The sequence below is a fragment of the Nerophis ophidion genome, linkage group LG21, assembly GCF_033978795.1.
Source record: "Nerophis ophidion isolate RoL-2023_Sa linkage group LG21, RoL_Noph_v1.0, whole genome shotgun sequence".
NCBI classification, from domain to species: domain Eukaryota; kingdom Metazoa; phylum Chordata; class Actinopteri; order Syngnathiformes; family Syngnathidae; genus Nerophis; species Nerophis ophidion.
This window is the reverse complement of record NC_084631.1, coordinates 39,417,060-39,442,288: the sequence shown is the minus strand read 5'-3', so window position 1 is coordinate 39,442,288 and position 25,229 is coordinate 39,417,060. Positions and strand designations below refer to the sequence as shown.

General features: G+C 41.9%; 1 protein-coding gene across 3 annotated transcripts in view; it reads right to left on the bottom strand.

Moving 5' to 3' along the window:
* LOC133540095 (glucocorticoid-induced transcript 1 protein-like) overlaps nt 1-19,463 on the bottom strand; it is a 29,265-nt gene extending 9,802 nt beyond the window's left edge. Inside the window, exons 1-3 of one of the 3 annotated variants that reach the window (XR_009803556.1) lie at nt 19,293-19,463; nt 12,935-13,086; nt 8,773-8,983 (exon numbers count right to left, since the gene is read on the bottom strand). Coding sequence is in view for 2 of the 3 variants with exons in the window: in XM_061882590.1 (XP_061738574.1) it covers nt 8,773-8,983; nt 12,935-13,078 (355 nt within the window). In the remaining variant the exon portion in view is untranslated. Of the gene's footprint in view, nt 1-8,772; nt 8,984-12,934; nt 13,087-19,142; nt 19,204-19,292 lie in introns of those variants that run through there. The other 2 variants (XM_061882590.1, XM_061882591.1) reach the window with 2 other exon arrangements.
* Nucleotides 19,464-25,229: the final 5,766 nt, after the last annotated feature.

Sequence of the window (25,229 nt, the reverse complement as noted above, 5' to 3'; positions counted from 1 at the left end):
ACCACTGACTCTCCAAACTCCTTCAAGTATGACCACTGACTCTCTAAACACATTTGAGTGTGACCACTGACTCTCCAACACCTTCAAGTACAACCACTGACTGGAATGGCCTCAATCTCTTTACCCTGCGTAATGACAAAGCTGATTCTGATTCTGACTCTCCAAACACCTTCAAATACAATCACTGACTCACCAAACTCCTTCAAGTATGACCACTGACTATCCAAACACCTTCAAATACAACCACTGACTCTCTAAACACATTTGAGTGTGACCACAGACTCTCCAAACTCCTTCAAGTATGACCACAGACTCTCCAAACTCCTTCAAGTGCGACCACTGACTCTCCAAACTCCTTCAAGTACGACCACTGACTCTCCAAACTCCTTCAAGTATGACCACAGACTCTCCAAACTCCTTCAAGTATGACCACAGACTCTCCAAACTCCTTCAAGTGCGACCACTGACTCTCCAAACTCCTTCAAGTGCGACCACTGACTCTCCAAACTCCTTCAAGTGTGACCACTGACTCTCCAAACTCCTTCAAGTGTGACCACTGACTCTCCAAACTCCAAGTGCGACCACTGACTCCAAACTCCTTCAAGTATGACCACTGACTCTCCAAAAACCTTCAAGTGTGACCACAGACTCTCCAAACACCTTCAAGTACGACCACTGACTCTCCAAACTCCTTCAACTACGACCACTGACTCTCTAAACACATTCGAGTGTCACCAAAGCCTCTCCAAACTCCTTCAAGTGTGACCACTGACTCTCCAAACTCCTTCAAGTATGACCACTGACTCTCCAAACTCCTTCAAGTACGACCACTGACTCTCCAAACTCCTTCAAGTATGACCACTGACTCTCCAAACTCCTTCAAGTATGACACCGACTCTCCAAACTCCTTCAAGTATGACCACTGACTCTACAAACTCCTTCAAGTATGACCACCGGCTCTCCAAACTCCTTCAAGTGTGACCACTGACTCTCCAAACTCCTTCAAGTATGACCACTGACTCTCTAAACACATTTGAGTGTGACCACTGACTCTCCAACACCTTCAAGTACAACCACTGACTGGAATGGCCTCAATCTCTTTACCCTGCGTAATGACAAAGCTGATTCTGATTCTGACTCTCCAAACACCTTCAAATACAATCACTGACTCACCAAACTCCTTCAAGTATGACCACTGACTATCCAAACACCTTCAAATACAACCACTGACTCTCTAAACACATTTGAGTGTGACCACAGACTCTCCAAACTCCTTCAAGTATGACCACAGACTCTCCAAACTCCTTCAAGTGCGACCACTGACTCTCCAAACTCCTTCAAGTACGACCACTGACTCTCCAAACTCCTTCAAGTATGACCACAGACTCTCCAAACTCCTTCAAGTATGACCACAGACTCTCCAAACTCCTTCAAGTGCGACCACTGACTCTCCAAACTCCTTCAAGTGCGACCACTGACTCTCCAAACTCCTTCAAGTGTGACCACTGACTCTCCAAACTCCTTCAAGTGTGACCACTGACTCTCCAAACTCCAAGTGCGACCACTGACTCCAAACTCCTTCAAGTATGACCACTGACTCTCCAAAAACCTTCAAGTGTGACCACAGACTCTCCAAACACCTTCAAGTACGACCACTGACTCTCCAAACTCCTTCAAGTGCGACCACTGACTCTCCAAACTCCTTCAAGTGTGACCACTGACTCTCCAAACTCCTTCAAGTGCGACCACTGACTCTCCAAACTCCTTCAAATACAACCACTGACTCTCTAAACACATTCAAGTATGACCACTGACTCTCCAAACTCCTTCAAGAACGACAACTGACTATCCAAACTCCTTCAACTGCGAATGCAGAATTTTCAAACATCTTCAAATACGACCACTGACTCTCTACACACATTTGAGTGTGACCACTGACTCTCCAACACCTTCAAGTACGACCACTGACTGGAATGGCCTCAATCTCTTTACCCTGCGTAATGACAAAGCTGATTCTGATTCTGACTCTCCAAACATATTCAAATACAATCACTGACTCTCTAAACTCATTCGAGTGTGACCAGAGACTCTCCAAACTCCTTTAAGTGTGACCACTGACTCTCCAAACTCCTTCAAGTGCGACCACTGACTCCCCAAACTCTTTCAAATACAACCAATGACTCTCTAAACACCTTCAAATACAACCACTGACTCTCTAAACACATTCAAGTATGACCACTGACTCTCCAAATTCCTTCAAGTGCAACCGCTGACTCTCCAAACACCTTCAAATACAACCACTGACTCTCTAAACACATTCAAGTATGACCACTGACTCTCCAAACTCCTTCAAGAACGACAACTGACTCACCAAAAAACCTTCAACTGCGAATGCAGAATTTTCAAACATCTGCAAATACGACCACTGACTCTCTAAACACATTTGAGTGTGACCACTGACTCTCCAACACCTTCAAGTACAACCACTGACTGGAATGGCCTCAATCTCTTTACCCTGCGTAATGACAAAGCTGATTCTGATTCTGACTCTCCAAACACATTCAAATACAATCACTGACTCTCTAAACACATTCGAGTGTGACCACAGACTCTCCAAACTCCTTTAAGTGTGACCACTGACTCTCCAAACTCCTTCAAGTGTGACCACTGACTCTCCAAACTCCTTTTAGTGTGACCACTGACTCTCCAAACTCCTTCAAGAACGACAACTGACTCTCCAAACACCTTCAAATACAACCATTGACTCTCCAAACACCTTAAAAAACAACCACTGACTCTCTAAACACATTCAAGTATGACCACTGACTCTCCAAACTCCTTCAAGAACGACAACTGACTGACTAAACACCTTCAACTGCGAACGCAGAATTTTCAAACATCTTCAAATACGACCACTGACTCTCTAAACACATTTGAGTGTGACCACTGACTCTCCAAACTCCTTCAAGTATGACCACTGACTCTCCAAACTCCTTCAAGTGTGACCACTGACTCTCCAAACTCCTTCAAGTGTGACCACTGACTCTCCAAACTCCTTCAAGTGTGACCACTGACTCTCCAAACTCCTTTAAGTGCGACCAATGACTCCCCAAACTCCTTCAAATACGACCACTGACTCTCTAAACACATTTGAGTGTGACCACTGACTCTCCAACACCTTCAAGTACAACCACTGACTGGAATGGCCTCAATCTCTTTACCCTGCGTAATGACAAAGCTGATTCTGATTCTGACTCTCCAAACACCTTCAAATACAATCACTGACTCACCAAACTCCTTTAAGTATGACCACTGACTCTCTAAACACATTCAAGTGTGACCACAGACTCTCCAAACTCCTTCAAGTGTGACCACTGACTCTCCAAACTCCTTCAAGTGTGACCACTGACTCGCCAAACTCCTTCAAGTGTGACCACTGACTCGCCAAACTCCTTCAAGTGTGACCACTGACTCGCCAAACTCCTTCAACTACGACCACTGACTCTCTAAACACATTCGAGTGTCACCACAGCCTCTCCAAACACCTTCAAGTATGACCACTGACTCTCCAAACTTCTTCAAGTATGACCACTGACTCTCCAAACTCCTTCAAGTACGACCACTGACTCTCCAAACTCCTTCAAGTATGACACCGACTCTCCAAACTCCTTCAAGTATGACCACTGAGTCTACAAACTCCTTCAAGTATGACCACCGGCTCTCCAAACTCCTTCAAGTGTGACCACTGACTCTCCAAACTCCTTCAAGTATGACCACTGACTCTCTAAACACATTTGAGTGTGACCACTGACTCTCCAAACTCCTTCAAGTATGACACCGACTCTCCAAACACCTTCAAGTGTGACCACTGACTCTCCAAACTCCTTCAAGTGTGACCACTGACTCTCCAAACTCCTTCAAGTGTGACCACTGACTCTCCAAACTCCTTCAAGTATGACCACTGACTCTCTAAACACATTCGAGTGTCACCACAGACTCTCCAAACTCTTTCAAGTGTGACCACTGACTCCCCAAACTCCTTCAAGTGTGACCACTGACTCTCCAAACTCCTTCAAGTGTGACCACTGACTCTCCAAACTCCTTCAAGTGTGACCACTGACTCTCCAAACTCCTTCAAGTGTGACCACTGACTCTCCAAACTCCTTCAAGTACGACCACTGACTCTCTAAACACATTCCAGTGTCACCACAGCCTCTCCAAACTCCTTCAAGTGTGACCACTGACTCTCCAAACTCCTTCAAGTATGACCACTGACTCTCCAAACTCCTTCAAGTACGACCACTGACTCTCCAAACTCCTTCAAGTACGACCACTGACTCTCCAAACTCCTTCAAGTATGACCACTGACTCTCCAAACTCCTTCAAGTATGACACCGACTCTCCAAACTCCTTCAAGTATGACCACTGACTCTACAAACTCCTTCAAGTATGACCACCGGCTCTCCAAACTCCTTCAAGTGTGACCACTGACTCTCCAAACTCCTTCAAGTATGACCACTGACTCTCTAAACACATTTGAGTGTGACCACTGACTCTCCAACAGCTTCAAGTACAACCACTGACTGGAATGGCCTCAATCTCTTTACCCTGCGTAATGACAAAGCTGATTCTGATTCTGACTCTCCAAACACCTTCAAATACAATCACTGACTCACCAAACTCCTTCAAGTATGACCACTGACTATCCAAACACCTTCAAATACAACCACTGACTCTCCAAACTCCTTCAAGTATGACCAAAGACTCTCCAAACTCCTTCAAGTGTGACCACTGACTCTCCAAACACCTTCAAGTGCGACCACTGACTCTCCAAACTCCTTCAAGTATGACCAAAGACTCTCCAAACTCCTTCAAGTGCGACCACTGACTCTCCAAACTCCTTCAAGTGTGACCACTGACTCTCCAAACTCCTTCAAGTGCGACCACTGACTCTCCAAACTCCTTCAAGTGTGACCACTGACTCTCCAAACTCCTTCAAGTGTGACCACTGACTCTCCAAACTCCTTCAAGTATGACTACAGACTCTCCAAACTCCTTCAAGTGCGACCACTGACTCTCCAAACTCCTTCAAGTGTGACCACTGACTCTCCAAACTCCAAGTGCGACCACTGACTCTCCAAACTCCTTCAAGTACGACCACTGACTCTCCAAAAACCTTCAAGTGTGACCACTGACTCTCCAAACTCCTTCAAGTATGACCACTGACTCTCCAAACTCCTTCAAGTGTGACCACTGACTCCCCAAACTCCAAGTGCGACCACTGACTCTCCAAACTCCTTCAAGTACGACCACTGACTCTCCAAAAACCTTCAAGTGTGACCACAGACTCTCCAAACACCTTCAAGTACGACCACTGACTCTCCAAACTCCTTCAAGTGTGACCACTGACTCTCCAAACTTCTTCAAGTACGACCACTGACTCTCCAAACTCCTTCAAGTGTGACCGCTGACTCTCCAAACTCCTTCAAGTGTGACCACAGACTCTCCAAACTCCTTCAAGTGTGACCACTGACTCTACAAACTCCTTCAAGTGTGACCACAGACTCTCCAAACACCTTCAAGTATGACCACTGACTCTCCAAACTCCTTCAAGTACGACCACTGACTCTCCAAACTCCTTCAAGTGTGACCACTGACTCTCCAAACTCCTTCAAGTTTTACCACTGACTCTCCAAACTCCTTCAAGTGTGACCACTGACTCTCCAAACTCCTTCAAGTGTGACCACTGACTCTCCAAACTCCTTCAAGTACGACCACTGACTCTCCAAACTCCTTCAAGTATGACCACCGACTCTCCAAACTCCTTCAAGTATGACCACCGACTCTCCAAACTCCTTCAAGTATGACCACTGACTCTCCAAACTCCTTCAAGTATGACCACTGACTCTCCAAACTCCTTCAAGTACGACCACTGACTCTCCAAACTCCTTCAAGTACGACCACTGACTTTACAAACCCACTCAAGTATGACCACTGACTCTACAAGCTAAGATTAGCATGCTGACAGTGAACAATTGCCACGTACCAAAAGCGTATTTTCGGGGCTCTAGTAAATTAGAGTGGACGCCATCCCCTAAAATGGGAAAACCCCGACGGAGTTGCCTCCTTCCGATGGCCATCCAGCCAAAATGAAACATTGGACGTCAAAACCGGTTTAAAGTAGACAATTGTGTGAACAATATGGCGGCAAGGAGGTGGAGAATGCGGTTGAGCGGACAGGCGGGGCGTGCCGGTAGCGACGCCGCCGCAATCAAATTCAGTTGCATAGATCGCGCACCGGCACACATTTGACATTTTTCTTCTGGCTGTATAAAAGGGGAGAAGGAGGAGGGATCATGGCAGAAGGAGTAGGAGAACCAGCAGCAGAAGCTGACGAGCGAAAACGACCAAGAGCGAGCCGAAGACAGCAACGAAGACGCGGCCGACTGAAAGCGAGAGAGGGGCGAGCAGGAGAGGAGCAGCTGAAAAGCGGTCTGACCAAAAGACAAAGCTTTATTTGAAAAAATAAAAAGAGTCAAACCTGCAACGCGATGTCCTTCCTTGAAGGTCCATGCAACCTGCACGACGACGGCAAGAGACCGTCACAGTTGTTTTGTTTTTTTTACTCGTGAATGGCATCGCCATTGTAACACAAAATGTTCCCAACTTAAAGTACACGAAAAAATGACACCTTTCTGACGGTATAACATATGTGGGGGTTTGTCACGTATTGAGCATAAGAGAAACATGTGGAATTATAATAATAAAAGTTGAAGGATGAGCAATAATAATATAGGCTGCTTGCATTGCAGCAGGCCCACAATATAAATAGTAATAATAATAGTAGCTCTATCCATCCATCCATTTCCTTCCACTTATCCGAGGTCGGGTCGCGGGGGCAGCAGCCTAAGCAGAGAAGCCTATACTTCTCTCTCCCAAGCCACTTCGCCCAGCTCTTCCCGGGGGATCCCGAGGCGTTCCCAGGCCAGCCAGGAGACATAGTCTTCCCAACGTGGCATCCTGACCAGATGCCCGAACCACCTCATCTGGCTCCTCTCCATGTGAAGGAGCAGCGGCTTTACTCTGAGCTCCTCCCGGATGAGAGAGCTTCACATCCTATCTCTAAGGGAGAGACCCAAACTCATTTTGGCCGCTTGTACCCGTGATCTTGTCCTTTCGGTCATAACCCAAAGCTCATGACCTTAGGTGAGGACGGGGACGTAGATCGACCGGTAAATTGAGAGCTTTGCCTTCCGGCTCAGATCCTTCTTCACCACAATGGATCGATACAGCGTCTGCATGTCGATCTCGCCATCCACTCTTCCCTCATTCATGAACAAGACTCCGAGGTACTTGAACTCCTCCACTTGGGGCGAGATCTCCTCCCCAACCTGAAGACGGCACTCCATCCTTTCCCGGGAGAGAACCATGGACTCGGACTTGGAGGTGCTGATTCACACTCGGCTGCGAACCGATCCAGTGAGAGCTGAAGATCCCGGACAGTTGAAGCCATCAGGACCACATCATCTGCAAAAATCAGAGACCTAATACCTTCAACGCCCTGACTGCGCCTAGAAATTCTGTCCGTAAAAGTTATGAACAGAATCGGTGACAAAGGACAGCCTTGGCGGAGTCCAACCCTCACGGGAAATGTGTTTGACTTACTGCCGGCAATGCGGACTAAGCTCTGGCACTGATCGTACAGGGAGCGGACCGCCACAATCAGACAGTCCGATACCCCATACTCTCTGAGCACTTCCCATAGGACTTCCCGATGGACACGGTCCAATGCCTTCTCCAAGTCCACAAAGCACATGTAGACCGGTTGGGCAAACTCCCATGCACCCTCAAGAACCCTGCCCAGAGAAATGAGCTGGTCCACAGTTCCACAACCAGGACGAAAACCACTGTTCCTCCTGCCACCAAACCAGATCCCCTCAACGCCTTGACTGTGCCTAGAAATTCTGTCCATAAAAGTTATGAACAGAATCAGTGACAAAGGACAGCCTTGGCGGAGTCCAACCCTCACGGGAAACGTGTTCGACTTACTGCCGGCAACGCGGACCAAGCTCTGGCACTGATCATACAGGGAGCGGACCGCCACAATCAGACAGTCCGATACCCCATACTCTCTGAGCACTTCCCATAGGACTTCCCGATGGACACGGTCCAATGCCTTCTCCAAGTCCATAAAGCACATGTAGACCGGTTGGGCAAAATCCCATGCACCCTCAAGAACCCTGCCCAGAGAAATGAGCTGGTCCACAGTTCCACAACCAGGACGAAAACCACTGTTCCTCCTGCTACCAAACCAGATCCCCTCAACGCCTTGACTGTGCCTAGAAATTCTGTCCATAAAAGTTATGAACAGAATCAGTGACAAAGGACAGCCTTGGCGGAGTCCAACCCTCACTGGAAACCGGTCCGACTTACTGCCGGCAATGCGGACCAAGCTCTGACACTGATCATACAGGGAGCGGACCGCCACAATCAGACAGTCCGATACCCCATACTCTCTGAGCACTCCCCACAGGACTTCCCGAGGGACACAGTGGAAAGACTTCTCCAAGTCCACAAAGCACATGCAGACCGGTTGGGCAAACTCCGATGCACCCTCAAGAGTATAGAGCTGGTCCACAGTTCCACGACCAGGACGAAAACCACACTGTTCTTCCTGAATAGTAGTTATAGTCCTAACCATAATAAAATTCATCATAATAATCATACGAGGAGAGGAGACCAGTTGAGGGAAAGAAAGAAGATGTGTTCAACCTTTGTCAGGATCGTAGAGTAGGTCCTCGGTGGAGTAAGGACTGCTGTCATGTGACCCAGGTGGGCAGGCAGGTGAGGGGCAAGGTGACAAGCTGGAACAGCTGCTGGAGCGACCAGGACCTGAAGGAGTCTGGGTGTCGGCGCTGCGCTGGCTGCTGCTGCGCTGCTGGGGCGGGAAAGGAGCTCGGCGGCCGTCAGGAACCTCCAGCGACTGAACGTGAAGAAGAATCAGCCAGCAGTCAATCATTCTCCTCTCTCTCTATTCAATTTTGCAAACCTTGTGTGTGATGTGATGCGACATGGAGGTGTCGGTTTCTTTGATCTATTGACAGCCACAGGAAAAGCTTGTCCTGACTCGAGAACTACAAAGATGTGTGTTCTTGTCTCTCATAATGATTGTGAGCAATAGGCAAAATTTGAAGGAACATAAGTGCAGTTCCCCTTTAAGGGCCCTGGACTTATTTTATTACGTGTGTGCAAAATAATGTTTCAACTTCTAGTAGCGCTGGACTTTTAATAATTTTATTATGTGGTATACACTGCATTCAAACTTCCAGTGCTAAATAATGTTACACCCTCAAAGGGCGCTGGACTTAGTATTTTATTACGTGTGGTGTACACTATATTCAAATTTCAAGTACAAAATAATGTTTTACCCTCTAAGGGCGCTGGGCCGATTATTTTATTATGTGTGGTGTACACTATATCCAAACTTTAAGTACAAAATAATGTTACACCCTTTAAGGGCGCTGGGCTTAATATATTATTATGTGTGGTGTACACTATATCCAAACTTCAAGTACAAAATAATGTTACACCCTTTAAGGGCGCTGGACTTAATATTTAATTACGTGTGGTGTACACTATATTCAAATTTCAAGTACAAAATAATGTTTTACCCTCTAAGGGCGCTGGGCCGATTATTTTATTATGTGTGGTGTACACTATATCCAAACTTCAAGTACAAAATAATGTTACACCCTTTAAGGGCGCTGGACTTAATATTTAATTACGTGTGGTGTACACTATATCCAAACTTCTAGTGCAAAATAATGTTTCACCCTATGAGGGCACTGGACTTCATATTTTATTATGTGTGGTGTACACTATATCCAAACTTCAAGTACAAAATAATGTTTCCACCTTTAAGGGCACTGGACTTAATATTTTATTATATTTTATTATGTGTGGCGTACACTATATCCAAACTTTTAGTGCAAAATAATGTTACACCCTTTAAGGGCACTGGACTTAATATTTTATTATGTGTGGTGTACACTATATCCAAATTTCAAGTGCAAAATAATATTACACCCTTTAAGGTCGCTGGACTTAATATTTTATTATATTTTATTATGTGTGGCGTACACTGTATCCAAACTTCAAGTACAAAATAATGTTACACCCTTTAAGGGCGCTGGACTTCATATTTAATTACGTGTGGTGTACACTATATCCAAACTTCTAGTGCAAAATAATGTTTCACCCTATGAGGGCACTGGACTTCATATTTTATTATGTGTGGTGTACACTATATCCAAACTTCAAGTACAAAATAATGTTTCCACCTTTAAGGGCACTGGACTTAACATTTTATTACGTGTGGTGTACACTATATCCAAATTTCAAGTGCAAAATAATATTACACCTTTTAAGGTCGCTGGACTTAATATTTTATTATATTTTATTATGTGTGGCGTACACTATATCCAAACTTTTAGTGCAAAATAATGTTACACCCTTTAAGGGCGCTGGACTTAATATTTTATTATGTGTGGTGTACACTATATCCAAATTTCAAGTGCAAAATAATATTACACCCTTTAAGGTCGCTGGACTTAATATTTTATTATATTTTATTATGTGTGGCGTACACTGTATCCAAACTTCAAGTACAAAATAATGTTTCCACCTTTAAGGGCACTGGACTTAATATTTTATTACATGCGGTGTACACTATATCCAAACTTCAAGTACAAAATAATGTTACACCCTTTAAGGGCACTGGACTTAATATTTTATTACATGTGGTGTACACTATATCCAAACTTCTAGTGCAAAATAATGTTTCACCCTATGAGGGCACTGGACTTCATATTTTATTAGGTGTGGTGTACACTATATCCAAACTTCTAGTACAAAATAATGTTTTACCCTCTAAGGGCGCTGGACTTAATATTTTCTTACATGTGGTGTACACTATATCCAAACTTCAAGTACACAATAATGTTTCCACCTTTAAGGGCACTGGACTTAACATTTTATTACGTGTGGTGTACACTATATCCAAATTTCAAGTGCAAAATAATGTTACACCCTTTAAGGTCGCTGGACTTAATATTTTATTACGTGTGGTGTACACTATATCCAAACTTCAAGTACAAAATAATGTTACACCCTTTAAGGTCGCTGGACTTATTATTTTATTACGTGTGGCGTACACTATATCCAAACTTTAAGTACAAAATAATGTTACACCGTTTAAGGGCGCTGGACTTAGTATTTTATTACATGCGGTGTACACTATATCCAAACTTCAAGTACAAAATAATGTTTTACCCTCTAAGAGCGCTGGACTTAATATTTTATTACATGTGGTGTACACTATATCCAAACTTCAAGTACAAAATAATGTTTTACCCTCTAAGAGCGCTGGACTTAATATTTTATTACATGTGGTGTACACTATATCCAAACTTCAAGTACAAAATAATGTTTCCACCTTTAAGGGCACTGGACTTAATATTTTATTACATGTGGTGTACACTATATCCAAACTTCAAAAACAAAATAATGTTACACCCTTTAAGGGCACTGGACTTAACATTTTATTACGTGTGGTGTACACTATATCCAAATTTCAAGTGCAAAATAATATTACACCCTTTAAGGTCGCTGGACTTAATATTTTATTATATTTTATTATGTGTGGCGTACACTATATCCAAACTTTTAGTGCAAAATAATGTTACACCCTTTAAGGGCGCTGGACTTAATATTTTATTACATGTGGTGTACACTATATCCAAACTTCAAGTACAAAATTATGTTACAGCCTTTAAGGGCGCTGGGCCTATTATTTTATTACATGTGGTGTACACTATATCCAAACTTCAAAAACAAAATAATGTTACACCCTTTAAGGGCACTGGACTTAACATTTTATTACGTGTGGTGTACACTATATCCAAATTTCAAGTGCAAAATAATGTTACACCCTTTAAGGTCGCTGGACTTAATATTTTATTACGTGTGGTGTACACTATATCCAAACTTCTAGTGCAAAATAATGTTTCACCCTATGAGGGCACTGGACTTCATATTTTATTATGTGTGGTGTACACTATATCCAAACTTCAAAAACAAAATAATGTTACACCCTTTAAGGGCACTGGACTTAACATTTTATTACGTGTGGTGTACACTATATCCAAATTTCAAGTGCAAAATAATATTACACCCTTTAAGGTCGCTGGACTTAATATTTTATTATATTTTATTATGTGTGGCGTACACTATATCCAAACTTTTAGTGCAAAATAATGTTACACCCTTTAAGGGCGCTGGACTTAATATTTTATTACGTGTGGTGTACATTGTATCCAAACTTCAAGAACAAAATAATGTTACACCCTATAAGGGTGGGTACTGGACTTAATATTTTATTACATGTGGTGTACACTATATCCAAACTTCAAGTACAAAATTATGTTACAGCCTTTAAGGGCGCTGGGCCTATTATTTTATTATGTGTGGTGTACACTATATCCAAACTTCTGGAGCAAAATAATGCAACACCCTTTAAGGTCGCTGGAATTCATATTTAATTACGTGTGGTGTACACTATATCAAAACTTCAAGAGCAAAATAATGCTACACCCTTTAAGGGCGCTGGGCCTATTATTTTATTACGTGTTGTGTACAGCACACTGCATCTTAAACTTCAAATGCAATATAATGTTCCACCTGCAGGGGCGCTATACTTATTGCAAAGGCACATAAAACCAAAGTTCTTAAGTGGACAGAAAATAGTGTTGCTGTGGACCTAAAACACAAAATCTGTACCTAAAGATCCAATACCGTCCTGCACACTTCTATGAAATGTGCCTAAATAATACTGTAGAAAATTACAAAGCCAAATAAAAAAAAAAGGGAAGCCCACCTTCAGCTCCTCCTTGTCTGCGTTGTCTTTGATGAAGACCTTCTCCAGCTCGTGGTTGATGCCCTCCATGCTGCTGGGCACGCGGGAAATGGAGGGCTTTGGCACGCTGATGTTGGACAGTGGCATCTGGCTGGACTTGGACATGGACGGTGCTGGAGGACACACACACACACACACACACACACACACACACACACACACACACACACACACACACACACACACACACACACACACACACACACACACACACAAATACACAAATACACAAATACACAAATACACTCTGTGAGTGGGTACACATATTTAAATAATATATTGTGTATTACATACAACTGTTCAATCAAAACAAAGTCAATGATACACAATAATTACAAACCCCGTTTCCATATGAGTTGGGAAATTGTGTTAGATGTAAATATAAACAGAATACAATGATTTGCAAATCCTTTTCAACCCATATTCAGTTGAATATGCTACAAAGACAACATATTTGATGTTCAAACTGATAAGTTTCTTTGTTGTTGCAAATAATCATTAACTTTAGAACTTGATGCCAGCAACACGTGACACAGAAGTTGGGAAAGGTGGCAATAAATACTGATAAAGTTGAGGAATGCTCATCAAACGCTTATGTGGAACATCCCACAGGTGTGCAGGCCAATTGGGAACAGATTGGGTATAAAAACAGCTTCCCAAAAAATGCTCAGTCTTTCACAAGAAAGGATGGGGCGAGGTACACCCCTTTGTCCACAACTGCGTGAGCAAATAGTCAAAAACTTTAAGAACAACGTTTCTCAAAGTGCAATTGCAAGAAATGTAGGGATTTCAACATCCACGCTCCATAATATCATCAAAAGGTTCAGAAACCAACATTAAATGACCGTGACCTTCCATCCCTCAGACAGCACTGTATCAAAAACCGACATCAATCTCTAAAGGATATCACCACATGGGCTCGGGAACACTTCAGAAAACCACTGTCACTAAATTCAGTTCGTCACTACAAGTTAAAGCTCTGCAATGCAAAGCGAAAGCCATTTATCAACAACATCCAGAAACGCCGCCGGCTTCTCTGGGCCCCGAGATCATCTAAAATGGACTGATGCAAAGTGGAAAAGTGTTCTGTGGTCTGAGGAGTTCACATTTTAAATTGTTTTTGGAAATATTCGATGACTTGGGTCATCAGCAATGCTAGCCTACACGATGTGCGCCAGAGTGGCAAAACCAAATTGCCTCCTCTGAAACGTTATATCTACACCCTTTGGCTTATTTATTAGTTTAGTGCAATTGCAAGAAATGTAGGGATTTCAACATCTACGCTCCATAATATCATCAAAAGGTTCAGAAAATCTGGAAAAATCACTCCACGTAAGCGGCATAGCCGGAAACCAACATTGAATGACCGTGACCTTCCATCCCTCAGACAGCACTGCATCAAAAACCGACATCAATCTCTAAAGGATATCACCACATGGGCTCAGGAACAGTTCAGAAAACCACTGTCACTAAATACAGTTCGTCACTACGAGTTAAAGCTCTGCAATGCAAAGCGAAAGCCATTTATCAACAACATCCAGAAACGCCGCCGGCTTCTCTGGGCCCCGAGATCATCTAAAATGGACTGATGCAAAGTGGAAAAGTGTTCTGTGGTCTGACGAGTCCACATTTTAAATTGTTTTTGGAAATATTCGATGACTTGGGTCATCAGCAATGCTAGCCTACACGATGTGCGCCAGAGTGGCAAAACCAAATTGCCTCCGCTGAAACGTTATATCTACACCCTTTGGCTTATTTATTAGTTTAGTGCAATTGCAAGAAATGTAGGGATTTCAACATCTACGCTCAATTATATCATCAAAAGGTTCAGAGAATCTGGAGAAATCACTCCATGTAAGCGGCATGGCCGGAAACCAACATTGAATGACCGTGACCTTCCATCCCTCAGACAGCACTGCATCAAAAACCGACATCAATCTCTAAAGGATATCACCACATGGGCTCAGGAACACTTCAGAAAACCACTGTCACTAAATACAGTTCGTCACTACAAGTTAAAGCTCTGCAATGCAAAGCGAAAGCCATTTATCAACAACATCCAGAAACGCCGTCGGCTCCTCTGGGCCCGAGATCATCTAAAATGGACTGATGCAAAGTGGAAAAGTGTTCTGTGGTCTGACGAGTCCACATTTCAAATTGTTTTTGGAAATATTCGATGACTTGGGTCATCAGCAATGTTAGCCTACACGATGTGCGCCAGAGTGGCAAAACCAAATTGCCTCCGCTGAAACGTTATATCTACACCCTTTGGCTTATTTATTAGTTTAGTGCAATTGCAAGAAATGTAGGGATTTCAACATCTACGCTCAATTATATCATCAAAAGGTTCAGAGAATCTGGAGAAATCACTCCACGTAAGCGGCATGGCCGGAAACCAACATTGAATGACCGTGACCTTCCATCCCTCAGACAGCACTGCATCAAAAACCGACATCAATCTCTAAAGGATATCACCACATGGGCTCAGGAACACTTCAGAAAACCACTGTCACTAAATACAGTTCGTCACTACAAGTTAACCCTTCTATTATGTTGAGGGTCAATTTAACCCATTTCAGTTTTTGTGTTTATCAAAGTAATGGTTATCCTTTCTTTTTCATGCTGAAATTTGGTGACTTTTCCTCATCCAGGGTCATGAACTGGTGTGTAAAATCTGGACACTTTGTTGAGTAGTGGAATGTCTTGCAGAGTTTGTATACAAAGATGATGTTGTGGGTCATTTTGACCCATATACTTTAATGTGGGTAAATAGCCAAAATAAACAAGTCTCTTTGATGTACTTTTTACTTTGATGTACAATTGTTTGTATTTTGATTGCCTCTGAGACCCAGAGCCAGGTGTGTGAAGAGAGGGAACTTTCTCAAACTTGTCCTTGTCACTGTTCTCATGTCATCTCTTTGACAAACTCACCAAAAATGAGCTCCAGAAGGATGACATCTGAGGAGACAAGGACAAGTGTAGGGAATTCAACATCTACGCTCAATTATATCATCAAAAGGTTCAAAGAATCTGGAGAAATCACTCCACGTAAGCGGCATGGCCGTAAACCAACATTGAATGACCGTGGCCTTCGATCCCTCAGACGGCACTGCATCAAAAACCGACATCAATCTCTAAAGGATATCACCACATGGGCTCAGGAACACTTCAGAAAACCACTGTCACTAAATACAGTTCGTCACTACGAGTTAAAGCTCAGCAATGCAAAGCGAAAGCCATTTATCAACAACATCCAGAAACGCCGCCGGCTTCTCTGGGCCCCGAGATCATCTCAAATGGACTGATGCAAAGTGGAAAAGTGTTCTGTGGTCTGACGAGTCCACATTTCAAATTGTTTTTGGAAATATTCGATGACTTGGGTCATCAGCAATGCTAGCCTACACGATGTGCGCCAGAGTGGCAAAACCAAATTGCCTCCGCTGAAACGTTATATCTACACCCTTTGGCTTATTTATTAGTTTAGTGCAATTGCAAGAAATGTAGGGATTTCAACATCTACGCTCAATTATATCATCAAAAGGTTCAAAGAATCTGGAGAAATCACTCCATGTAAGCGGCATGGCCAGAAACCAACATAGAATGATCGTGACCTTCGATCCCTCAGACAGCACTGCATCAAAAACCGACATCAATCTCTAAAGGATATCACCACATGGGCTCAGGAACACTTCAGAAAACCACTGTCACTAAATACAGTTTGTCACTACAAGTTAACCCTTCTATTATGTTGAGGGTCAATTTAACCCATTTCAGTTTTTGTGTTGATCAAAGTACTGGTTATCCTTTCTTTTTCATGCTGAAATTTGGTGACTTTTCCTCATCAAGGGTCATGAACTGGTGTGTAAAATCTGGACACTTTGTTGAGTGGTGGAATGTCTTGCAGAGTTTGTATACAAAGATGATGTTGCGGGTCATTTTGACCCAGACGCTTTAATGTGGTTAAATTGCCAAAATAAACAAGTCTCTTTGATGTACTTTTTACTTTGATGTACAATTGTTTGTATTTGTAATTTGTATTTGTAATTTGTATTTGTATTTGTATTGCTAACTCTCAAACTTGTCCTTGTCACTGTTCTCATGTCATCTCTTTGACAAACTCACCAAAAATGAGCTCCAGAAGGATGACATCTGAGGAGACAAGGACAAGTGTAGGGATTTCAACATCTACACTCAATTATATCATCAAAAGGTTCAAAGAATCTGGAGAAATCACTCCACGTAAGCGGCATGGCCGGAAACCAACATTGAATGACCGTGACCTTCGATCCCTCAGACGGCACTGCATCAAAAACCGACATCAATCTCTAAAGGATATCACCACATGGGCTCAGGAACACTTCAGAAAACCACTGTCACTAAATACAGTTCGTCACTACGAGTTAAAGCTCAGCAATGCAAAGCGAAAGCCATTTATCAACAACATCCAGAAACGCAGCCGGTTTCTCTGGGCCCCGAAATCATCTCAAATGGACTGATGCAAAGTGGAAAAGTGTTCTGTGGTCTGACGAGTCCACATTTCATGTTGTTTTTGGAAATATTCGATGACTTGGGTCATCAGCAATGCTAGCCTACACGATGTGCGCCAGAGTGGCAAAACCAAATTGCCTCCGCTGAAACGTTATATCTACACCCTTTGGCTTATTTATTAGTTTAGTGCAATTGCAAGAAATGTAGGGATTTCAACATCTACGCTCCATAATATCATCAAAAGGTTCAGAAAATCTGGAAAAATCACTCCACGTAAGCGGCATAGCCGGAAACCAACATTGAATGACCGTGACCTTCGATCCCTCAGACGGCACTGCATCAAAAACCGACATCAATCTCTAAAGGATATCACCACATGGGCTCAGGAACACTTCAGAAAACCACTGTCACTAAATACAGTTTGTCACTACAAGTTAACCCTTCTATTATGTTGAGGGTCAATTTAACCCATTTCAGTTTTTGTGTTGATCAAAGTACTGGTTATCTTTTCTTTTTCATGCTGAAATTTGGTGACTTTTCCTCATCTAGGGTCATGAACTGGTGTGTAAAATCTGGACACTTTGTTGAGTAGTGGAATGTCTTGCAGAGTGTGTATACAAAGATGATGTTGTGGGTCATTTTGACCCAGACACTTTAATGTGGGTAAATAGCCAAAATAAACAAGTCTCTTTGATGTACTTTTTACTTTGATGTACAATTGTTTGTATTTTGATTGCCTCTGAGACCCAGAGCCAGGTGTGTGAAGAGAGGGAACTTTCTCAAACTTGTCCTTGTCACTGTTCTCATGTCATCTCTTTGACAAACTCACCAAAAATGAGCTCCAGAAGGATGACATCTGAGGAGACAAGGACAAGTGTAGGGATTTCAACATCTACCTCAATTATATCATCAAAAGGTTCAAAGAATCTGGAGAAATCACTCCACGTAAGCGGCATGGCCGTAAACCAACATTGAATGACCGTGACCTTCGATCCCTCAGACAGCACTGCATCAAAAACCGACATCAATCTCTAAAGGATATCACCACATGGGCTCAGGAACACTTCAGAAAACCACTGTCACTAAATACAGTTCGTCACTACGAGTTAAAGCTCTGCAATGTAAAGCGAAAGCCATTTATCAACAACATCCAGAAACGCAGCCGGTTTCTCTGGGCCCCGAAATCATCTCAAATGGACTGATGCAAAGTGGAAAAGTGTTTTGTGGTCTGACGAGTCCACATTTCAAATTGTTTTTGGAAATATTCGATGACTTGGGTCATCAGCAATGCTAGCCTACACGATGTACGCCAGAGTGGCAAAACCAAATTGCCTCCGCTGAAACGTCATATCTACACCCTTTGGCTTATTTATTAGTTTAGTCGCATTGAGAACTTCAAACAACGTCTCCCTCGACGTGCATATGTTGCTTTACAATTCGGCATTACCGAAATGAAGAAAAAACATAATTTAGATGATTTGTTGACCTTATTGTGGTGTTTTGTTGAAGGTCCTCTCACCAAAACAAGTCGTCGCGTGTGACGACGAAGGCCGGGGGGAAACATTTTCGAAAACGCGATTATATGTCATTTTAAGCGTTGGATGATGGCATATATAGTCGCCGAATACAAGATAAGGCGATCATTGCCCCCACAGGACGGTTTGCATTCATTCCAACTCACCTAAACTTCACCAACATGGCCTGACGCTACAATCAGCACATTTCTTAAGGGAGTTTGGCACGACAGTAGCTTAGCTTAGCGCCGTGCTACTATGGCTGCGTTGCAAAAATAACATGAAATATTCCAACTAAACTGCACATTTAATCCTACCTTTAGATTATGGAATGAAGAATGAAGATTATGGAATGCCCGGTGGGTTCTCTCTGGTCCAGCCAGTTGTCCGAGCTGCCTCCACCCGGGCCGGCGGGACTGGAGCGAAGAGACGGGAGAACCTCCAGCCTTCTTCCCGCAGACGAGACGCCGAGGACGGGGAGAGGCTGGCTGGAGCTCCGGGACACAAAAATCACCAATATTTACCACTATTTATATTATTCATAAGCAAATATGCGTACTGTTAGTAATAATGAAATACATATTTATCATAATCATAAGCAAATATTCATTTTACTTGTGGTGATCTTTTATTTTCTATTATTTTTAAATATCAATTATAATAATACACATGTATCATAATCCTAAACAAATATTACTATTAAGGTAATAATACTGGTGGTAATCTACTGATTGTAATTTATTTTATTTTATTTAGAAATATAAATTTATAATGTATTTATTTGTACTGGCCAGTGTACAAACCCTGTTTCATTATGAGTTGGGAAATTGTGTTGGATGTAAATATAAACAGAATACAATGATTTGCAAATCCTTTTCAACCCATATTCAGTTGAATATGCTACAAAGACAATATATTTGATGTTCAAACTCATAAACTTTATTTTTTTTTTTGCAAATAATAATTAACATAGAATTTCATGGCTGCAACGCGTGCCAAAGTAGTTGGGAAAGGGCATGTTCACCACTGTGTTACATCACATTTTCTTTTAACAACACTCAATAAACGTTTGGGAACTGAGGAAACTATTTGTTGAAGCTTTGAAAGTGGAATCAATCAATGTTTACTTATATAGCCCTAAATCACTAGTGTCTCAAAGGGCTGCACAAACCACAACACAAACAATATATATACATATATATATAATTATTTCCCATTCTTGTTTTATGTACAGCTTAAGTTGTTCAACAGTCCGGGGTCTTGTTGTCGTATTTTACGCTTCATAATAAGCCACACATTTTCGTTGGGAGACATGTCTGGACTGCAGGCGGGCCAGGAAAGTACCTGCACTCTTTTACTACGAAGCCACGCTGTTTTAACATGTGGCTTGGCGTTGTTTTGCTGAAATAAGCAGGAGCGTCCATGATAACGTTGCTTGGATGACAACATATGTTGCTCCAAAACCTGTATGTACCTTTCAGCATCAATGGTGCCTTCACAGATGTGTAAGTTACCCATGCCTTGGGCACTAATACACCCCCATACCATCACACATGCTGGCTTTTCAACTTTGCTCCCAAAACAATCCGGATGGTTTTTTGCCTCTTTGTTCCGGAGGATACCACGTCCATAGTTTCCAAATATAATTTGAAATGTGGACTCTTCAGACCACAGGACACTTTTCCACTTTGCATCAGTCCATTTTTAGATGATTTCGGGGCCCAGAGAAGCCGGCGGCGTTTCTGGATGTTGTTGATAAATGGCTTTCGCTTTGCATACCAGAGCTTTAACTTGCACTTACAGATGTAGTGACGAACTGTAGTTACTGACAGTGGTTTTATGAAGTGTTCCTGAGCCCACGTGATGATATCCTTTACACGCTGATGTCGGTTTTTGATGCAGTACCGCCTGAGGGCTCAAAGGTCCGTAATATCATAGCTTACGTGCAATGATTTCTCCAGATTCTCTGAACCTTTTGATCATTTTACGGACCGTAGATGGTAAAATCCCTAAATTCCTTGCAATAGCTCGTTGAGAAATATTGTTCTAAAACCGTCCGACAATTTGCTTACAAAGTGATGATCCTCACCCCATCCTTGTTTGGGAATTACTTAGCATTTCATGGAAGCTGCTTTTATACCCAACCATGGCACCCACCTGTTCCCAATTAGCCTGCACACCTGTGGGATGTTCCACCATAAGTTTTCATGAGCATCTCTCAACTTTATCAGTATTTATTGCCACCTTTCTCAACTTCTTTGTCACGTGTTGCTGGCATCAAATTCTAAAGTTAATGATTATTGCGCAAAAAAAAAAGTTTATGAGTTTGAACATGAAATATGTTGTCTTTGTAGCATATTCAACTGAATATGGGTTGAAAAGGATTTGCAAATCATTGTATTCTGTTTATATTTACATCTAACACAATTTCCCAACTCATATGGAAACGGGGTTTGTATGTGTTGATTGAAACTTTCTTTCCATCATCAATGTGTTACAAAAGTTACATTATTTCTCTTTTATAAAATCATAACATTCAAACACAGGAAGTGAAGCTTGTTTTTATTTATTGAACAAAAAACATATATTTATAATTCACTCAACAAACAAGGCACTTTCAACAACAAGGAAAGCATACGCAAATATAGACAAGAGTTTAAATATTGATAAATAATATTAATCAATCAATCAATCAATGTTTACTTATATAGCCCTAAATCACTAGTGTCTCAAAGGGCTGCACAAACCACTACGACATCCTCGGTAGGCCCACATAAGGGCAAGGAAAACTCACACCCAGTGGGACGTCGGTGACAATGATGACTATGAGAACCTTGGAGAGGAGGAAAGCAATGGATGTCGAGCAGGTCTAACATGATACTGTGAAAGTTCAATCCATAATGGATCCAACACAGTCGCGAGAGTCCAGTCCAAAGCGGATCCAACACATAGCAGCGAGAGTCCCGTTCACAGCGGAGCCAGCAGGAAACCATCCCAAGCGGAGGCGGATCAGCAGCGCAGAGATGTCCCCAGCCGATACACAGGCAAGCAGTACATGGCCACCGGATCGGACCGGACCCCCTCCAATAAAAAATATAAATACATAAAAAATATCTAATAGATGATATCTGTCTGTTACCTGACACCTGTCACATATACAGCTGTCACATACTGTAATATTGTACATGGTAATTGTTATATACTGTATGTATGATATAGACATATTATTATATATCTGTATATATAATATACTGAACATATATTATGTATATATTACGTAGATATGTTATATTTTACATCGCTATATTGTCCTTTCCTTCCTTGCACTTTTTCATCATTGTAACTGAGCTACTGTGTGGAAGAATTCATTAAAGTTTGTCTAAGTCTAATTTGTTTGTACTGTCCAGTGTATATATTTATTGAAACTTTCCCTCATCAATGTGTTACACCTGGGGTGTCAAACTCATTTTAGATGGGGACAAATCCACTCCCAAGTGGGCCGGACTGGTAAAATCACGGCACGATTACTTAAAAATAAAGACAACTTCAGATTATTTTCTTGATTTAAAAATAAAACAAGCACATTCTGAAATTGTACAAATCATAATGTTTTTTTTTTACACATACATATCACGGTTAATAGTATTCTGCCATTATTGTAGTTATTTATATTTTCTGAATAAATTATGTGATAATGGGCTTCACGGTGGCAGAGGGGTTAGTGCGTCTGCCTCACAATACGAAGTTCCTGCAGTCCTGGATTCAAATCCAGGCTCGGGATCTTTCTGTGTGGAGTTTGCATGTTCTCCCCGTGAATGCGTGGGTTCCCTCCGGGTACTCCGGCTTCCTCCCACCTCCAAAGACATGCACCTGGGGATAGGCCCTCCCACCTCCAAAGACATGTACCTGGGGATAGGCCCCTCCCACTTCCAAAGACATGCACCTGGGGATAGGTTGATTGGCAACACTAAATTGGCCCTAGTGTGTGAATGTGAGTGTGAATGTTGTCTATCTGTGTTGGCCCTGCGATGAGGTGGCGACTTGTCCAGGGTGTACCCTGCCTTCCGCCCGATTGTAGCTGAGATAGGCGCCAGCGCCCCCCGCGACCCCGAAAGGGAATAAGCGGTAGAAAATCGATGGATGGGATGGATGTGATAATGTTCATCAGTCAACTCATCGGTGTTCATTTTCAGTATATTAAGATAAAAAAATTCTATCGAAACCAAATTACAGGATGTTGTTTATGTAGTTTGATCATTTTCCTCATCTGATGTAATAACATCATGTGGTTTATTTTGTACATATATAGCATCATCTACACCAGGGGTCACCAACGCGGTGCCCGTAAGGACCAGATGAGTCGCTCGCTGGCCTGTTCTAAAAATAGCTCAAATAGCAGCACTTACCAGTGAGCTGCCTCTATTTTTTATATTTTATTCATTTACTAGCAAGCTGGTCTCGCTTTGCTCGACATTTTTAATTCTAAGAGAGACAAAACTCAAAATAGAATTTGAAAGTCTAAGAAAATATTTTAAAGACTTGGTGAACGGCTTCCTGCCGCCATCGTGCGGGCTCCACGGACCATTGAGGAATGACATCGCTGAGCAGGTTTGACTCGCTTTTATTTTTCAATAACAGCTTTGTCCTTTGATCGGATCGCTTTTCAGCTGCTCCGATCCTGCTCGCTCCTCTCTCGCCTTCAGTCGGCCGCGTCTTTGTCGCTGTCTTCTGCTCGCTCTCGATCGTCCTCGCTCTTCAGGTCTTTCTGCTGGTTCCCCTACTTCTGCCCTGATTGCTCCTCCTTCTCCCCTTTTATGCTACAGGAGAATTGATTGATTGATACTTTTATTAGTAGATTGCACAGTACAGTACATATTCCGTACAATTGACCACTAAATGGTAACACCCCAATAAGTTTTTCAACTTGTTTAAGTCGGGGTCCACCCGTTAATCAATTCATGGTACAAATATATACTATCAACATAATATAGTCATCACACAAGTTAATCATCATAGTATGTACATTGAATTATTTACATTATTTACAATGTAAGAAGATGCAGGGATTGAGAGCAGGTGTGTGATCCACGCACCTGACTCAGATTGCCGCAGCGTCGCTCCAAGCGTGCTCCGCCTCTCCGCTCCGCCGCACACTCCGCCCCCTGGCCGCCATCTTGAGTAGGACCGCCGTTTGTCCTCACCTGCTGTCGGCTCGTCGCTCCGTCTCTCCACAACTCGTTTAAATAAACTCATTTATTTTTTTACTTTGCTTCTTATAACTTTCAGAAAGACAATTTTAGAGAAAAAATACAACCTTAAAAATGATTTTAGGATTTTTAAAAAACATATACCTTTTTACCTTTTAAATCCCTTCCTCTTCTTTCCTGACAAATCAATGTTCAAGTTAATTTTATTGTGCATCCATCCATTTTCTACTGCTTATTCCCTTTTGGGGTCGCGGGAGGCGCTGGCGCCTATCTCAGCTACAATCGGGCGGAAGGCGGGGTACACCCTGGACAAGTCGCCACCTCATCGCATTTTTATTGTAAAGAATTTTACTGTAAAACATTTTATTGTAAAGAATAATAAATACATTTTAATTTAATTCTTCATTTTAGCTTCTGTTTTTTCAAAGAAGAATATTCGTGAAATATTTCTTTAAAACTTATTATGATTAAAATTAGAAAAGAATATTTTGGCAAATTTAGAAAATCTGTAGAATCAAATTTAAATCTTATTTCAAAGTCTTTTGAATTTCTTATAACATTTTTGTTCTGGAAAATCTAGAAGAAATAATGATTTGTCTTTGTTAGAAATATAGCTTGGTCCAATTTGTTATATATTCTGACAAAGTGCAGATTGGATTTTAACCTATTTAAAACATGTCATCAAAATTCTAAAATTAATCTTAAACCGGAAAAATTACTAATGATGTTCCATAAATTATTTTTTTAATTTTTTCAAAAAGATTCGAATTAGCTAGTTTTTCTCTTCTTTTTTTCGGTTGAATTTTGAATTTTAAAGAGTCGGAATTGAAGATAAACTATGTTTCAAAATTAAATTTTCATCTTTTTTCCGTGTTTTCTCCTCTTTTAAACCGTTCAATTAAGTGCATTTTTCAACATTTATTCTCTATATTGAAGGTAAATTGAGCAAATTGGCTATTTCTGGCAATTTATTTAAGTGTGTATTAAACTGGTAGCCCTTCGCATTAATCAGTACCCAAGAAGTAGCTCTTGGTTTCAAAAAGGTTG